Here is an 18,584-nt window from a genome sequence, read left to right on the forward strand (position 1 = left end):
AGCAGATATGAATTTGTGTGTCGGCATTTGCATACTAATGGATCCTATTTTTTTAACGGCACATTGGTACCTTTGTAAAATAGGCTTCTTTTGGGTCTTCACACATAGACAACCTGTAAAATCAGGTCCATACTTTTTTTTCCAAAATTTTTCCAGCATTCACGTCTGGCATTTACATATATTCTGTTCAGTGTGTGTGGTGGTATATGGTATGAAGAAGAAAGCAGGTCAGGTGGAAATATACTGCCCTTGTCTTTTGAAATATAGAGGCCAAATGCCAACTAGTTTACTACATGCACACATGGACTTGTAGTTCTGATTTAACTTTTTCTTTTCTTTGTTCTTTTTTACAGCATTGGAACACATTCAGTGTACAAATCTTGTACAAATAATGAACAAACAGATTATTAGAACTGGACTTATGATTTGCTTAACCAATGTTCTAAAAGCCTGGCATTATTTCACTGAAGCTTTTGCTACTGCTGTGAAAAATTATCTTATCTATGTATGATCTCTACCTGGTCAAACAGTTACAGAAAATAACTGTTTAAAATTGAAACAATATTTGCTTTCTACTACAATTTTAAATATTTTCTATCCCGTCAATTATTGTCCTTCCTGTAAAACACTGATTTTCAGTTGTCCTTAGGTTTTTTCCTTCATTGCGTGATTTTTTTTTTTCTTTTTTGTTAAATATAAGTTGTATGCATGCCATTACATTTGCTCAGGCTAATTAATATGATACTTATTTGTATATGCAATAAATGACTAAATACATATGAAATTATAGATGTGTATTTTGGATATATTCAATCATAAAAAGCTCTCCTCCCTTTCCCCTTCCACTAACCAGCAAAAATGCTCTCCTAGTAGCGCTCTACCCATGGCTCTTAATCAACAGAAGAGTTCCTCTAGTGACTCCCCATCCTCAGAATCTGATTAAAAAACAGCTCTCCCATCTACTCCCAATCCACAATCCCAGATCAACAAAAGAGCTCTGTACTGTTCTCACAAATCGGGCAGGTGGCACTTCAGCACTCTCCTTTCAGTCCAGACCATACACAGTATATATTCACCCTTGACCAGTTATCCGATAAAGAGTGGAATTTATTGTGGCCGCAGCATTCTACAATTTATATCTATGAATTATTCACAATAGCAAGCAATTTCCAATCATGTATACATTTTATAGTAATAATATGACTCGATTTCTATCTAGAGCATTTGAAGCAAGTGGCCTAGCCTTTTTGAGTCACACAGTTCTCTCTCTTTCTGCCATAATCACGCTGTAGCTTTTTGCTCCACCTGGGGCATATACCGTCGACATGCCTAGGCGCTAACATCACAGCTTTGCTCAAAGGATTACCATAAAAGCATCCTCCCTCTCATACCCGTTGACTCTCTTTCTTGAAGCTTTCAGCCTCCCCATTCCGTCCAAGTCTGAGGTAGGCTCCGCTGATCATCTGCTAATCTGGCACTGGCCCCCCTCCGTACAAGAGGGGAACTGCCCTTGATCTTAGACATCATCCATGCCACTGCTAGCATGGGACAACAGCCACATGACCTTTGACCTTGCTTTGGTCTGAAACACAGTGCTGTGAACTCTTTCAGGCTAGGACCCACCACCACAGACCGGGACAGCAAAACCTCGCTTGTCGCGGTCCCCCACCATAATCCATCCTCTCTACAGCCACATTCACTCTGACACTTATGGCTGGACTGCAAATAATTGCCTTGTAGAGCCTCGCTAGATCTTGCGCTGATCTGTCCAAACTATGCGCATTACGACAGATGCAGGAGCACACTAGATATAATCGCTCCACTACAAACAAGAACTACACGAAGACACACCTCAATACCTTGGTTTACCGAAGAACTGAAAATACTAAAAACACAAGTTAGGAGACTTGAACGAACATGGAAAAAAAAATGAAAGATGAACACACACTTAATGCATAGAAACGAACGCAAAGAAAATATAAATATACAATAAGACAAACCAAAAGAGCATACTACGAAACCAAAATAGGACCAGACTACAAAGACGCACATTAACTTTACCAACTTGTGAATAAATTACTAGACACCACACCGGTTACCACAACCAGCACAGACACCCCATCAGCAGACAACTTAGCCAAATACTTTAATGAGAAAATTATAAAACTACGATCCACGTTACCACTCAATACCACCGATCACGAAAAATTCATTGACTGCCTGGACACAACAACTGATGAATACCCAGCAGATCGAACCTGGTCAAACTTCGATCTTCTAACTGAAGAAACCATCACTCAAGCAGTCAACAAATTTGCTAAATCCCACTGCACACTGGATATATGCCCCAACAACCTAATAAAATTCACTCCCCCCCCAACGCTTCATAACAGACCTCACGTCACACCTGAACTACATGCTACAACATGGTCTTTTCCCCGAGGACAAAGGAAATATACTACTTACCCCTATACCCAAAGATTTAAAGAAAAAAACAAGTGACACAACCAACTACCGCCCAGTAGCATCCATCCCTCTGGCAGCCAAACTAATGGAAAGTTTGGTAACCAAACAACTTACCGACTACTTAAACAAATTCACAATACTACATGAATCACAGTCAGGATTTCGATCCAACCACAGCACCGAAACAGTGCTAATCACTCTCCTAACCAAATTCAAACAAATAATTGCAACCGGCAATAATGTACTTCTCCTACAATTTGACATGTCCAGCGCGTTTGATATGGTCAGCCACCAAATACTTTCAAACATCCTAGAGTACTTCGGGATTGGAGGAAACGTACTCAGATGGTTTAATGGCTTTCTAATCGCAAAAACATATCAAGTGATATCAAATTCAAAAACGTCACCACCATGGAAACCTGAATGCGGAGTACCCCAAGGATCACCACTCTCACCAACCCTTTTTAACTTAATGATTATTATTATTATTTGTTACATTTGTATCCCACATTTTCCCACATATTTGCAGGCTAAATGTGGCATACATAATACCGTGAAGGCATTCGCCAAATCCGGTACGGGATAGGTACAAAATGTTGTATTGGGATAGGGAAGATATGTTGTATTGGGATAGGGAAGATAAGATTCAATCAAGTTGGGTTGAGGTAAAAGAGTTCATTAATGTCCAATAAGATCTTTAATAGTGAAGTGTTGCAGGGTTGAGTCATTTAAGTTGGGTCATTCAGATATGCCTTTAGCCAAATTGCTATCCAACCAAGGACTCAACCCTTACATCTATGCAGACGATGTCACAATCTACATCCCGTTCAAACATGATCTAAACGAAATCACAAATGAAATTAAACTCAGCCTCCAAATAATGAACTCATGGGCGGATGCATTCCAACTAAAGCTAAACGTAGAAAAGACACAATGTCTTATTCTCTCCTCACAATACAACACGAACAAACCCACCACCTTAAACACCCTAGACTACACCTTTCCCATCTCAGACAGCCTGAAAATTCTTGGAGTTACAATTGACCAAAATCTCACACTCGAAAGCCATGCAAAAAATACAGCAAAGAAAATGTTTCACTCAATGTGGAAACTTAAAAGAATCAAACCTTTCTTCCCAAGGGAAATATTCCGCAGCCTCGTACAATCAATGGTGCTAAGCCACCTAGATTACTGCAATGTCATTTATGCCGGATGCAAAGAACTAAACATTAAGAAACTTCAAACTGCCTAAAACACAGCAGCCAGACTCATATTTGGAAAAACGAAATACGAGAGCGCCAAACCCCTAAGAGAAAAACTACACTGGATCCCACTAAAAGAACGAATTGCGTTCAAAGTTTGCACCCTGGTCCACAAAATAGTTCACGTTGAAGCCCCGATCTATATGTCAGACCTCATAGACCTGCCAACTAGGAATGCAAAAAGATCAGCATGCACATTCTTGAATCTCCACTACCCCAGCAGCAAAGGACTTAAGTACAAATCCACATATGCATCCAGCTTCTCCTACAAAAGCACACAGCTATGGAACGCACTACCGAAGGCCATAAAAACAATGCAAGACCTAACTATCTTCCGAAAACTACTGAAAACTGACCTATTCAAGAAGGCATACCATAACGATGCGTCCTAAATACCAGACAACTAGACTTTATATAACCTAGACAAAAACAAACTCTTTATACTAGACTGATAACCTCACTGCTATTAATGAAAGTTACGCAATACGCACTTCATCTCTCATGTCGGAAATGAACTTTCTATAGTTGACTTTGAAGGGCATAATCGAACGCGAACGCCTATCTCCATGGGCATCTATGTCCGAAAACGGGTACGTGAAGAGGCGGGACAGACCGTATTTTCGAAAAAATGGATGTTTTTCAGCTGGGCGTTTGTTTTTTTTAGCGATAATGGAAACTAAACACGCCCAGCTCAAAAACGTCCCAATCCGAGCCATTTGGTCATGGGAGGGGCCACGATTCGTAGTACACTCGCCCCCCTAACGTGCCAGGACACCAACTGGGCACCCTAGAGGTCAGTGCGGTGGACTTCAGACAACGCTCCCACATGCATAGCTCCCTTACCAAGGGTGCTGAGCACCCAACCCCCCTCCCCCAAAACCCACTACCCACAAATGTACAACACTACCATAGCTCTTAGGGGTGAAGGGGGCATATACATGTGGGTACAGTGGGTTTTGGAGGCCTCCCATTTACCAACACAAGTGTTACAGGTAAGGGGGGGGGATGGGCCTGGGTCCACCTGGCTGAAGTGCACTGCGGTACCCACTAAAAGTGCTCCAGGGACCTGCATACACGCAGGCCTCTAGGACTGGTTGCTGCTATATAACATTGGCACACCAGTTGACACCTGAAGACTAAACTCTCCAAAAACGTCCTTTATTGGAATAAGCACGCTTACTCACAGTTAACTGCAGATCAGAGGTTGTGCCCCACTGGCAACGAGTCTCCCTGGTACTGAGATTAGCAGTAGGTCAGAGCTGGCAGAATGGTGTACAGTGCCCTCTTTCAGCAACATTCAAGGTAAGAACTAAGTTCTGTAACGTGGCTAACACGTGAAAGGGATCTAAAACTGGCTTACAAAAATGGCTACTACCTCATGGACTACCGGAAACAAAACAGGGCACACTCTGACCCAGTAAGCAGGGGGAAAAGCACCATGGGAGTACAGCCTACCAACTACCAACATCGTGAGCATTTGCCACAAGCTAGTGGAATCACGGAGCCCAATACTCAACACCCACCACAATGCATTGCTGATGTGACTCTGCAGTGCGCATAACAGAAAAGGTGCCACAGTCACCCGAGAGCCACATCAGAACCAGGGAAAGGCTGTCACAGGATAGAACACATTCTGCTGTCATGGAGGTGGGTACGGCATTTGAGGCTGGTGTAGAGACTGGAAAAAAAGTTTTGAAAGTGGGTTTTTTTTGGTGGGAGGGGGTTAGTGACCACTGGGGGAGTCCGGGGAGGTCATTCCCGATTCCCTCTAGTGGTCATCTGGTCAGTTGGGGCACTTTTTTGGGACCTGTTCGTGAAAAAAAAGGGTAAAAAAAAGGTGACCCAAAATCGCGGTAAAAACGCCTTTTTTTTCGATTATCAGCTAAAGACGCCCATCTCTCCTCAGCCGATAACCACGCCCCAGTTCCGCCTTCACCACGCCTCCGACATGCCCCTGTCAACTTTACCCATTTCCGCGACGGATTGCAGTTGGAAACGCCCAAAATCGGCATTCAATTATACCGATTTCGGCGCCCACGGGAGAAAGACGCCCATCTCTCGATTTGGGTCACAATATAGGCGTTTTTCAATTTCGATTATAAGCAGGTTTATAACATATTTAATTTACTCTATCAATCAGTACTTCTATGCAATACCACTTTGTATTCTACTCTACCATGTAAGCGCCTTAATGCAATACCATTTGTAATTCTCTACCCGGAAATGGCGATCGCAATTACAGCATAATGTAAGCCACATTGAGCCTGCAAATTGGTGGGAAAATGTGGATACAAATGCTACAAATAAATAAATAAATAAATAAAATGGAGGAGTGGCCTAGTGGTTAGGGTGGTGGACTTTGGTCCTGAGGAACTGAGTTCAATTCCCACTTCAGGCACAGGCAGCTCCTTGTGACTCTGGGCAAATCACTTAACCCTCCATTGCCCCATGTAAGCCGCATTGAGCCTGCCTTGAGTGGGAAAACGCGGGGTACAAAATGTAACAAAAAAAAAACCTCACTTCTTACCCCCTGTTAGGCTGCTGCCCTGGAGTCTCTTGCAGTTTGTCATGACTGCTAACACAGGTAATGTTACAACTGACAAACAACTGGCACCACACCTCACCAGTGGGCCTTTCTGTGCCCCAAACCAATCACTGGTAATAACTGGTGTGCATTTCTGTGGCCCAAACCAAACAGTTTTAATTCACACCTGCCTCCATCCCCATGTCTCTCTCCCACTCGTGACATCATATGTTCTATTGAGGCTCGTCAGAACCTTCCTGCATAAGGAGCGCATTCCCTCTAGTAGGAACTTATGCATGGACCAGCGCACCTGTCATCTTGTGACCTGTATATATGTGTTAGAGTCAAACTGGCACCTATAATTACAGCCATTAATCCATTTCAAATATGTGAAGAGTATCTGACAATTGTAGTTGATTATATCTTAAACATGAGCAGCGCTTGATTTGACAACTGTAATGCATCTTAAACCTGAGCAGTGCTGTCCTGTGATGCAGAGTGCTTCCGCATTCTATAAAGTCAAAGGGTCATGCTCATCTGATACAGGCACCTCGTCTCATACCGGCGTAGTGGGCAGTTAAATCTATAATGGTGGCCCGACAATACATTAGGATGCCATTGGGACCCAACTTGCACTGTCCAGAACAATAGGATAGTAGTTTTGCTACCGTTGTCTTATTCTATACTCACCCAACCAAGAATACGTGGACGAAATTACTATACCCACTATTGCCTGGAGCAGAAATTCTGTGTGTGTGCCCTAAACGTGCCCCACTGATAGCCTACAATAAAAGGAAGGCACAATGCAAAAAACGCTATAGCCTGATGGGACCTTAAACTGTGCCGTCACAGTCATATTGGCTCATAAGAAACAGGAAAAAGGGTCATGCCACTACCTTTCCTATGACCTTCGATTGACACACCAAAGTGCATCTAAGTAAGTGGCTTGGGCTCTATGGAGAGTGCAAGGTAAAATTATGTATCATACCTGATAATTTTCTTTCCATTAATCATAGCTGATCAATCCATAGACTGATGGGTTGTGTCCATCTACCAGCAGGTGGAGATAGAGAGCAATCCTTTTGCCTCCCTATATGTGGTCATGTGCTGCCGGAAACTCCTCAGTATGTCAATATCCAAGCTCCATCCGCAGGACTCAGCACTTAGAGAATTACACCCACAAAGGGACACTCTGCCCAGCTCACCACCGCCGAAACGGGGGAGGGGAATTAACCCAGCTCATCCCCACACAAGTGGGGGAGGGGAATCCGTCCAGCTCATCCCCGCGGAGCGGGGGAGGGACACCACACCCGCCGATGTGGGGGGATCTGGCTTATCCTGCAACCGCAACCGCGGGAGGAGCTGACTGACCCTAACACCGCCGAAGCGGGAGGGGTACAAAGCTGCCCTACTGCCGCACGAAGCGGGAGGGAGCGCCGGCAGAATTTAAGTCTCAATCCAGCCCCCTAAAACGGAGGGGAGAGGAATGCAGCAGCTCACTGTAACACAAATTCGTCTCAACTCTTGAAGAATCCATTGAAAAACTTGAACACGAAGTCCTCCTGAACAGGAACTGAAGACTAAACTTGAACCTGAAATGCAACCAGAATATAAACAATACAGATATCTGGGAGGGGCTATGGATTGATCAGCTATGATTAATGGAAAGAAAATTATCAGGTATGATACATAATTTTACCTTCCATATCATCATGCTGATCAATCCATAGACTGGTGGGATGTACCGAAGCAGTACTCACCCAGGGCGGGACATAGAAATCCCTGACCGCAACACTGAAGCTCCAAACCGGGCCTCCGCCCGAGCAGCCACAGTCAAGCGGTAATGCCTGGAGAAGGTATGGGCTGATGCCCAAGTTGCCGCCTTGCAAATCTCCTCCAAGGAGACGGACCCGGCCTCTGCCATCGAGGCCGCCTGAGCTCTAGTGGAGTGAGCCTTCAGCTGGATAGGCGGCACCTTCCCCGCGGCCACATAAGCCGCTGCAATGGCTTCCTTGACCCATCTTGCCACTGTAGGCTTAGCAGCCTGCAGACCCTTACGAGGACCTGCAAACAGGACAAACCGATGATCCGACTTCCGGAAATCATTGGTCACTTCCAAGTATCTGATGATGACTCGTCTCACATCCAGACATTTGAGTATTCCTCTGGGTAGTCCTCCCTACGAAAGGAAGGGAGACAGAGCTGCTGATTCACATGGAAGCGAGAAACAACCTTGGGCAGGAAGGAAGGCACTGTGCGAATAGACACTCCTGCCTCAGTGAACTGCAGAAAGGGCTCTCGACATGAGAGTGCCTGGAGCTCGGAAACTCTTCTGGCTGAAGTGATAGCCACCAAAAAGACTGCTTTCAACATCAGGTCTTTCAGAGATGCCCTTGACAAGGGTTCAAAAGGCGGCTTCTGCAAGGCTCTTAGCACCAGGTTGAGATTCCACGCAGGCACCACTGAGTGCAGAGGAGGGCGCAGGTGATTAACTCCCTTGAGAAAGCGCACCACATCTGGCTGTGAAGCCAGGGAAGCACCCTTCAGGCGGCCCCTGAAGCAAGCCAGAGCCGCTACCTGGACTTTAAGGGAACTGAGCGACAGGCCTTTCTCCAGACCTTCTTGCAGGAACGCCAACACTGAAGAAATTGGAGCAGTGAAGGGAGAAAGTGAGCCTGCTTCACACCATGCTGCAAAGGTACGCCAAATCCTGGCGTAAGCAGTAGAAGTAGAGCGCTTCCTCGCTCTGAGCATAGTGGCGATGACCTTGTCTGAGAAGCCCTTCTTTCTCAGACGCTGCCGCTCAATAGCCAGGCCGTAAGACCAAAGGGGGAGGGATCCTCCATCACCACGGGACCCTGATGCAACAGGCCCTGCTCCACTGGCAGGATTATCCGGCCCGGATGCTTTGTCACCCGGTCTAGCACCCTGCCCAACATGGGCCAGGGCGGGAACACATAGAGAAGCTCCTGTGTCGGCCACTGTTGGAGAAGAGCATCTACTCCCAGGGATCGAGGGTCCCGTCCTCTGCAGAAGAAGCGCGGCACTTGGCAATTGGCCGATGACGCCATCAGATCTAGGCTCGGCTGGCCCCAGCGCTTCGAGATGTCCAAGAACGCCTGAGCAGATAGCTGCCACTCTCCGGGATCCAAGGTATGGCGACTGAGAAATTCCGCCTTGACATTCATGACTCCGGCAATGTGGGCCGCTGACAGCTGTTCCAGGTTCGCTTCCGCCCACTGGCATAGATTCATGGCCTCCTTGGCTAGAGGGGCGCTCTTGGTACCTCCCTGGCGGTTGACATAGGCCACAGCCGTGGCATTGTCCGACAGGACCCGAGGACCCGTACTGGCTTCAACGCCAGTACCGGGAAGAACTCCAAAAGCGCCAACCGAATGGCTCTGAGTTCCAGGAGGTTGATAGACCACTATGCCTCTGCAGGAGACCAGAGCCCCTGCGCTGTCCTTCCCAAGCAGTGGGCTCCCCAGCCCAACAAAGAGGCGTCCGTCGTGACGACAATCCACTCCGGGGTCACCAGAGGCATTCCTGCAGACAACTTGTCTGTCTGCAGCCACCAGCTCAGCGCCTTGCGCACTGCTGGGTCCAAGGGAAGGCGCACAGCATAATCCTCCGACACCGGAGTCCAGCGCTGCAGCAGAGAGTGTTGTAGTGGCCTCATATGAGCCCTGGCCCAGGGCATTACTTCCATCGTGGCCGTCATAGAGCCCAACAGCTGCACATAGTCCCAAGCCCGAAGAGGAGAGGCTACTAGGAACTGGTCCACCTGAGCCTGAAGTTTGACAATCCGATTGTCTGGCAGGAACACTCTGCCCACTTGGGTGTCGAATCGAACTCCCAGATACTCTAGGGACTGAGTCGGGCGCAGCTGGCTCTTCTCCCAGTTGATGATCCACCCCAGGGAGCTCAAAAGAGCAATCACCCGGTCCACAGCTTTGCCACACTCTGCATAAGAGGGGGCTCGGATCAACCAGTCGTCCAGATAAGGATGGACTTGTACTCCTTCCTTTCGCAGGAAGGCCGCGATGACCACCATTACTTTGGAGAAGGTCCGCGGAGCAGTAGCCAACCCGAACGGGAGGGCTCTGAACTGGAAGTGTCGGCCCAGGACTGCAAAACGCAGAAAGCGTTGATGAGGAGGCCAGATGGGAATATGCAGGTACGCTTCCTTGATGTCCAAGGAAGCCAAGAACTCCCCTGCCTTCACTGCCGCTATAACAGAGCGGAGAGTCTCCATGCGAAAGTGCCGCACTTTCAAGGCCCGATTGACCCCTTTGAGGTCGAGGATAGGCCGGACAGAACCTCCTTTCTTTGGTACCACAAAGTAAATGGAGTAACGTCCCTTGCCAAGCTGATTTTCTGGCACCGGAATGACCGCACCCAGGCGGATCAGATTGTCCAAGGTCTGCTGCACTGCCACAGCTTTGACCGGAGACTTACAGGGAGAGAGTACAAACCCGTCTCTTAAGGGTCGGCAGAACTCTAGCTGTAGCCGTCTCTGATGACTTCCAGCACCCAAGCGTCTGAAGTTACTCTGGTCCACTCGCCCAGAAACGAGGACAGGCGTCCTCCAATCTGCACTGGGCCATGGACCAGGACCCCGTCATTAGGTACGAGACCCTGGGGGAGGACCGGAGGGCGCACCTCCGGGACGGCGGTCTCTGCGAAAGGAATGCTGCTTGGGGGAGAAATTCCTCTTGAAGGAAGAGGGGGCAGAGGAGCCCGACTTGCCCGGGCGGTACCGACGGGCTTCCTGAAACCGTCCTCTGGAGATACCGGGGCGAGCATTGGCCCGAGCCCTGACCTCTGGTAACCTCTTGCCCTTAGACGTGCCGAGATCGGTCACGGTTTTGTCCAGCTCGACCCCAAAGAGCAGCTTGCCTTTAAAAGGCAACTTAGCCAGGCGGGACTTAGAGGCGTGGTCAGCAGACCAATGTTTCAGCCAAAGCCACCGCCACGCAGAGACTGTCTGAGCCATACCTTTAGCCGAGGCTCTCAAGACATCATACAGTAAGTCTGCCAAATAAGCCAAGCCCGATTCCAGGGCCGGCCAATCAGCCTTCAAGGAAGGATCCGAGGGGGAAGCCCGCTGCACAATCGTCAGGCACGCCCTGGCCACATAGGAGCCGCAAACTGAGGCCTGCAAACTTAAGGCAGCCGCCTCGAAGGACGACCTTAAGGCCGCCTCCAATCTTCTGTCTTGGGCGTCCTTTAGGGCCGTGCCACCTTCCACCGGCAACGCCGTTTTCTTAGTCACCGCAGTGATTAAAGAATCCACGGTAGGCCAAAGAAAGGCCTTACGTTCACTTTCAGGCAAAGGATAGAGGCGGGACATAGCCCTAGCCACTTTGAGGCTCGCTTCCGGGACATCCCATTGAGCCGAAATTAAGGTGTGCATGGCATCTTGCACGTGGAAGGTTCTAGGCGGGCGCTTCGTCCCCAGCATAATGGCGGAGCCAACAGGGGCTGAGGGAGAGACGTCCTCCGGAGAGGAAATCTTCAAAATGCTCATGGCCTGCATTAACAGGTTGGGCAAATCCTCTGAGCGAAAGATCCGTGCTGCAGAGGGGTCATCCGCTCCATCCGAGCGGGAATCCGTCTCCTCCAAGGAATCCCCAAAGGACCGTTGGGAGAACTCAGATACGCTGCCCTCATCTACATCAGAGGAAACAGCGTCCTCTAAGGCCTGGGCATCCACCCGAGGGCGTTTACTTCCGGGGGCCTCAACCCCTTTATCGGACAAGGGAGAAGGGGCAGCGTTCTGCATAAGGAAGGCCTGATGCAGCAGCAAAATAAACTCGGGGGAGAAACCCCCCAAACTGTGCAATTCAGCAGCCTGGGCCACAGCCCTAGACGCACCCTCAACCGGCGCTCGCAAGAGCGGGGGAGAACCATGCTGCGCATCCAAGATGGCGTCCGGCGTGACACTCCGCGAAGGAGCCGCGCGGGAAGAACGGCGCTTAACTTTAGCCGCTTTTTTGCCGTCGCCCAAATCAAGGGCGGCCATGGCATGAACGTCTCCCAGCTCAAGGGCGGCCCAAGAAGAAGCCGTCCGAGCAGAGTGGCCGGCCAAGATGGCGGAGGCGAGCAGCGGGGGATGGGCGTTTATGGCGGGGAAAAACCGCCGCACCGGAGGAAGACCCGGGACACTGACCGGCCTCCGAACTGACACCCAACAAGGGCGAATCAGACTAAGACCCCCGCATCCCCGCTAGGAGCGCACACGCGGTCCGGGGAGCGATTCTTCGCGCCCTCGCCCTCCGACGCCATAGGCCACGTGGAGATCAATCGGGGAACCCCCTGCCCGCTATAACAAAGGTAAAAATTACCTGCTTCTCGCTCCGAGCTGTAACGACCTGGTGTCCCAGTGAGTAGCTGCAATAAACGTTTAAATAAACGTCGAAATAAATGCCTTTAAAGACGTCCAAAATTTTTTTTTTTTTTTAATGGAGCCAGCGGGAGGGGGGAGAAAAGGAGGGACCTGGCGCCACCAGGTTTGCACTTGCTCAAGAAGAGCCCTCAACCCCAGGCACTCAACAAAACCTAAAAATTAGGCTTGGAGGCCTAGCCAGAGCTGCTGCTGTGTGTGACCACCACCTGCTGAGATAGAGAACATACTGGGGAGTTTCCGGCAGCACATGACCACATATAGGGAGGCAAAAGGATTGCTCTCTATCTCCACCTGCTGGTAGATGGACACAACCCACCAGTCTATGGATTGATCAGCATGATGATATGGAATATCAACTGCACATGCAAACGACCCTTTTGTCTTAACACTATATGGTGCATAGTGAAACGTCACGGGTCAACTGTGATAGTGGACTTGAATGTACAATCCTTCAATAATTAACCAGGTTATGTGTAATCTGCTGTGTTGGTATAATGACCGTACCTAGCATCAATTATGTGCCTACTGATGACCTCCTGTGAGGTGACAGTACTCGGTGTAGCAGCAATGTATATTTTTAGTATAAGGAACCAAACTGAAAAGTGAGAACTATTGCCATGACTTAGGTTCATAAAGTCCTTTGTCTACCCCAAGCGAAATGCGAGCAAAATGCAAATAACCAGTGTGTTAATCATTCTTGCCATGAATACCCCATAAAGAATACTGGTGATGTAAATGCAAGAAAACACTCATGTATAGGTAAGTGCTGAAGAGAAGATGTGTTGTAGAGAAGATGGCTATGTCACCCTTCGATAGTTAACAAGCCTAAGAGGCGGTAGATGTAAAACTGATGTGTGCTGTTACTACACTGCAACCTCCAGTGTTTATGTAATTACCCTACCCAGCCTCAATTATATGCTGGTTTTACCATTGTAAGTGCTAGCTGTTATGGAAATTTAAATCTGTTACCAAACAAAAGCACACTCTCAGGACTCTTGAAGAAAGCTTTGTAAATTTATTTATCTGTGCACAGAGAGACAAGCCATCAAGGTGCAACTCCTGATGCAGTCTGATCTAGAAACTAAAAAAAGCTAACTTAAATAGACACAGAAGCTGCTATCTAAATTTAACCATCACCAGGTGCATAGTTTCTAACTAAGTTTTAATGAGGTGAAAAGCAATCAAGCTCTTCTTACCTTTGAAGTTATGTTTCTCTAATAAGATAAGTAGACTTTGATAAGATATAATACAGCCAGAGACCCCCACTGGAATGGTGGAGGGCAGAGCCATAGAGCTCAGGCTACTAGGGACATAGGCCAAGTCAGAAATCTGATGGTTAACATAACTAGAAGCTTGCTGGAAAAGCATGGCTTAGTTTTTAGGCCTAGACTAAGACCAGAATGGCCTGAATTGGGAAAAAAATAAGGTCAAGGAATATGAAAACAAAATGGAAGATTTAAAATATGAACAAAATAGAAACTGTAATATCAGTTACAAAATGGAATTTTCTCTAATCTAAGTTAGAAAAACAAGTTGAGAAACAAGTGCGTCATGCCAGGTGTAAGGAAATGATTGAGAAAGAGGGGGTGTCAACTTTCCAATTAAGCAAGATTGTGGTCAGCTAGTTTGGGGTAAACATGTTTATCATTGTAGCTTATGGGCCCCATTACTTAGAATGGAGTTAGGAGTGTATATAAGGCAGGAAGATTTAGGGCGCGTCAGAAGACCTTTTGAAGGAGATAGAGCAGCTTTTAAACTAGAAATGGGGGGAAGGCCGACAGTCGCTCAAAAGAGCATGGTTCGGGATAAGGTATCTTTCAAAGATATCACCATAACAGGGAAGATAGAGTATCCTGATAGTGAGGTTGCAAAAGAGATTGTAGTAGATCGGGTATCTTTAAATAACAATAAAAATCAGACAAAAGATTGCCAATTAATACTGTCAAGTACTAAGCATGATGTACTTAGGAACAACAAACATAGTTTGAAATGTCTATATGCGAATGCCAGGAGCCTAAGAAATAAGATGGGGGAGTTGGAATATATTGCACTAAATGAAAAATTAGATATAATAGGCATCTCTGAGACCTGGTGGAAGGAGGACAACCAGTGGGACACTGTCATACCGGGGTACAAATTATATCGTAGTGATAGGGTGAATCGGATTGGTGGAGGGGTAGCATTGTATATTAACGAGAGCCTTGAATCAAATAGATTGAAAATTCTGCAGGAAACAAAACACTCCTTGGAATCACTGTGGATTGAAATTCCATGTGCAAAGGGGAAAAGGATAGTGATAGGAGTGTACTACCGTCCGCCTGGCCAGGACGAACAGACGGATGCGGAAATGTTAAAGGAAATCAGGGACGCAAACAAACTGGGCAACACAATAATAATGGGGGATTTCAATTACCCGCATATAGACTGGGTTAATGTAACATCTGTACACGCAAGGGACATAAGATTTCTTGATGAAATCAAGGACAGCTTCATGGAACAGCTAGTTCAGGAGCCGACAAGAGAAGGAAAAATACTAGACTTAGTCCTTAGTGGTGCTCATGATCTAGTGCAGGGGGTAACGATACGAGGGCCGCTTGATAACAGTGATCATAATATGATCGGTTTTGATATTGGCATTGAAGGAAGTGAAACTAGGAAATCAAGTACGCTAGCGTTTAACTATAGAAAAGGTGATTACGACAAAATGAGAAAAATGGTGAAAAAAAGACTGAAAGGAGCAGCTCGCAGAGTAAAAAACTTGCATCAGGCGTGGATGCTGTTTAAAAACACCATCCTGGAGGTTCAGGACAAATATATTCCACGTATTAGAAAAAAGGGAAAAAAGACTAAACGTCAGCCGGCGTGGCTAAACAGTAAGATAAAGGAAATCATTAGAGCCAAAAAACAATCCTTCAGAAAGTGGAGAAGAGAACCAACTGAAAGTAACAGGATAGATCATAAGGAATGCCAAGCCAAATGCAAAGCGGAGATAAGGAGGGCAAAAAAGGACTTCGAGAAGAAATTAGCGTTGGAAGCAAAAATACATAGTAAAAATTTTTTTAGATACATTAAAAGCAGGAAACCGGCCAAAGAGTCGGTTGGGCCGCTGGACGAAAATGGTGTTAAAGGGGCGATCAAGGAGGACAAAGCCGTAGCGGAGAAATTAAATGAATTCTTTGCTTCGGTCTTCACCGAGGAGGATTTGGGGGGGACACCGGTGCCGGAAAGAATATTTGAAGCGGGGGAGTCGGAGAAACTAAACAAATTCTCTGTAACCTTGGAGGATGTAATGGGTCAGTTCAGCAAGCTGAAGAGTAGTAAATCACCGGGACCTGATGGTATTCATCCCAGAGTATTAATAGAACTAAAAAATGAACTTGCGGAGCTACTGTTAGAAATATGCAATCTGTCCCTAAAATCGAGCGTAGTACCGGAAGACTGGAGGGTAGCCAATGTTACTCCGATTTTTAAGAAGGGTTCCAGAGGAGATCCGGGAAATTATAGACCGATGAGTCTGACGTCGGTGCCGGGCAAGATGGTGGAGGCTATTATTAAGAATAAAATTGCAGAGCATATACAAAAACATGGACTGATGAGACAAAGTCAGCACGGATTTAGTGAAGGGAAGTCTTGCCTCACCAATCTAATGCATTTTTTTGAGGGGGTAAGCAAACATGTGGACAATGGGGAGCCGGTTGATATTGTATATCTGGATTTTCAGAAGGCGTTTGACAAAGTGCCGCACGAAAGACTCCTGAAGAAATTGCAGAGTCATGGAATCGGAGGTAGGGTATTATTATGGATTAAGAACTGGTTGAAAGATAGGAAGCAGAGAGTAGGATTGCGTGGCCAGTATTCTCAGTGGAGGAGGGTAGTTAGTGGGGTCCCACAGGGGTCTGTGCTGGGTCCGTTGCTTTTTAATGTATTTATAAATGACCTAGAGATGGGAATAACTAGTGAGGTAATTAAATTCGCCGATGACACAAAATTATTCAGGGTCGTCAAGTCGCAGGAGGAATGTGAACGATTACAGGAGGACCTTGCGAGACTGGGAGAATGGGCGTGCAAGTGGCAGATGAAGTTCAATGTTGACAAGTGCAAAGTGATGCATGTGGGTAAGAGGAACCCGAATTATAGCTACGTCTTGCAAGGTTCCGCGTTAGGAGTTACGGATCAAGAAAGGGATCTGGGTGTCGTCGTCGATGATACGCTGAAACCTTCTGCTCAGTGTGCTGCTGCGGCTAGGAAAGCGAATAGAATGTTGGGTGTTATTAGGAAGGGTATGGAGTCCAGGTGTGCGGATGTTATAATGCCGTTGTATTGCTCCATGGTGCGACCGCACCTGGAGTATTGTGTTCAGTACTGGTCTCCGTATCTCAAAAAAGATATAGTAGAATTGGAAAAGGTACAGCGAAGGGCGACGAAAATGATAGTGGGGATGGGACGACTTTCCTATGAAGAGAGGCTGAGAAGGCTAGGGCTTTTCAGCTTGGAGAAGAGACGGCTGAGGGGAGATATGATAGAAGTGTATAAAATAATGAGTGGAATGGATCGGGTGGATGTGAAGCGACTGTTCACGCTATCCAAAAATACTAGGACTAGAGGGCATGAGTTGAAGCTACAGTGTGGTAAATTTAAAACGAATCGGAGAAAATTTTTCTTCACCCAACGTGTAATTAAACTCTGGAATTCGTTGCCGGAGAACGTGGTACGGGCGGTTAGCTTGACGGAGTTTAAAAAGGGGTTAGATAGATTCCTAAAGGACAAGTCCATAGACCGCTATTAAATGGACTTGGAAAAATTCCGCATTTTTAGGTATAACTTGTCTGGAATGTTTTTACGTTTGGGGAGCGTGCCAGGTGCCCTTGACCTGGATTGGCCACTGTCGGTGACAGGATGCTGGGCTAGATGGACCTTTGGTCTTTCCCAGTATGGCACTACTTATGTACTTATGTACTTATGACTTGCTACATGAAGTGCTGTCCGACTGTCCACCCATCTGTTTGTATTCCTGATCCCGTTGTATTATTGTGGTAAGCTATAATAAAGGTAATTATCCTTATAACTTCTCCTCTCACTCCTTTCTATGAAATATCTAGAGATAAATGGTTAAAATGAATACACATTTGTCCATGGACATTAGAAGCGAGTCAGATAAGCGCAAACATATCTTAGACAACCTTCAAGGGAACCTCTCTGGTAGATGGCTGGTTTGCCAACCTATTAGAGGGGGTCTTCATGGGTCTATCCATCCCTAGATAAAAACATTGGTGACCGCTGTTTGCTGATCTCGAACACTTTCCTCTCGCTTTTATCACGCAGTCTTTGTCCGCAGAGGGCATATATATATTCCCATATCGTGCGTCCAAATCCTGCGCTTTCTCTATCTTTCCTCTTCCTCTCACTTTACTTTCAGATTCTTTCCCACTCTAGCTCCCTTCTTCTACATTTCCTCGGCCTGCCCTATGCTGCCACTTTCCTTGTCTCCTTCCCTTTGCAATTTTCCCCTGCTTTTTCCCCCATTCTATTTTCCCTTGACTGACATGTCATTCTTTCTTTCTATTCTCTGTAGCTGGATTTTTAAAACACACTGATGTGAAATAGTTCCTTCCTCTTTTCGCTCCAGGGTCTCGCATCTCGTTTCTTTCCTCATTTCTCTAGCTACACGTTTTATTTAAAGTTGTCCTTTTCCAGTCCTCGATTCCCACTGGTAGCATCTTCCCTGTTCTGAATCTCCAACCTTTCCTGTTTATTGATTAGCTCTTTTTCATTACTGCATCACTTAAATCTGATTACATACTGTTATTTTTCCTTATCATTTCTTTTCTGCCCATTTCCCCTTCTTGGTAGCTCGCCACCACACCTTCCTGTGGTTTGCTCTTCAAGCTGCAGATTTCAAATAGTCCCTGACATTTAGTTTCAT

The 18,584-nt window shown here is 46.7% G+C and overlaps 1 protein-coding gene across 3 annotated transcripts in view; it reads left to right on the forward strand.

Moving 5' to 3' along the window:
• Positions 1-743, forward strand: part of LOC115476928 (IgGFc-binding protein-like) — a 920,282-nt gene extending 919,539 nt beyond the window's left edge. For all 3 annotated transcript variants that reach the window (XM_030213515.1, XM_030213514.1, XM_030213517.1), the window contains one exon: positions 354-743. Coding sequence is in view for 2 of the 3 variants with exons in the window: in XM_030213514.1 (XP_030069374.1) it covers positions 354-411 (58 nt within the window). In the remaining variant the exon portion in view is untranslated. The remainder of the gene's footprint in view (positions 1-353) is intronic.
• Positions 744-18,584: the final 17,841 nt, after the last annotated feature.

This window comes from Microcaecilia unicolor, chromosome 8 (genome assembly GCF_901765095.1).
Source record: "Microcaecilia unicolor chromosome 8, aMicUni1.1, whole genome shotgun sequence".
Classification (NCBI taxonomy): Eukaryota; Metazoa; Chordata; class Amphibia; order Gymnophiona; family Siphonopidae; genus Microcaecilia; species Microcaecilia unicolor.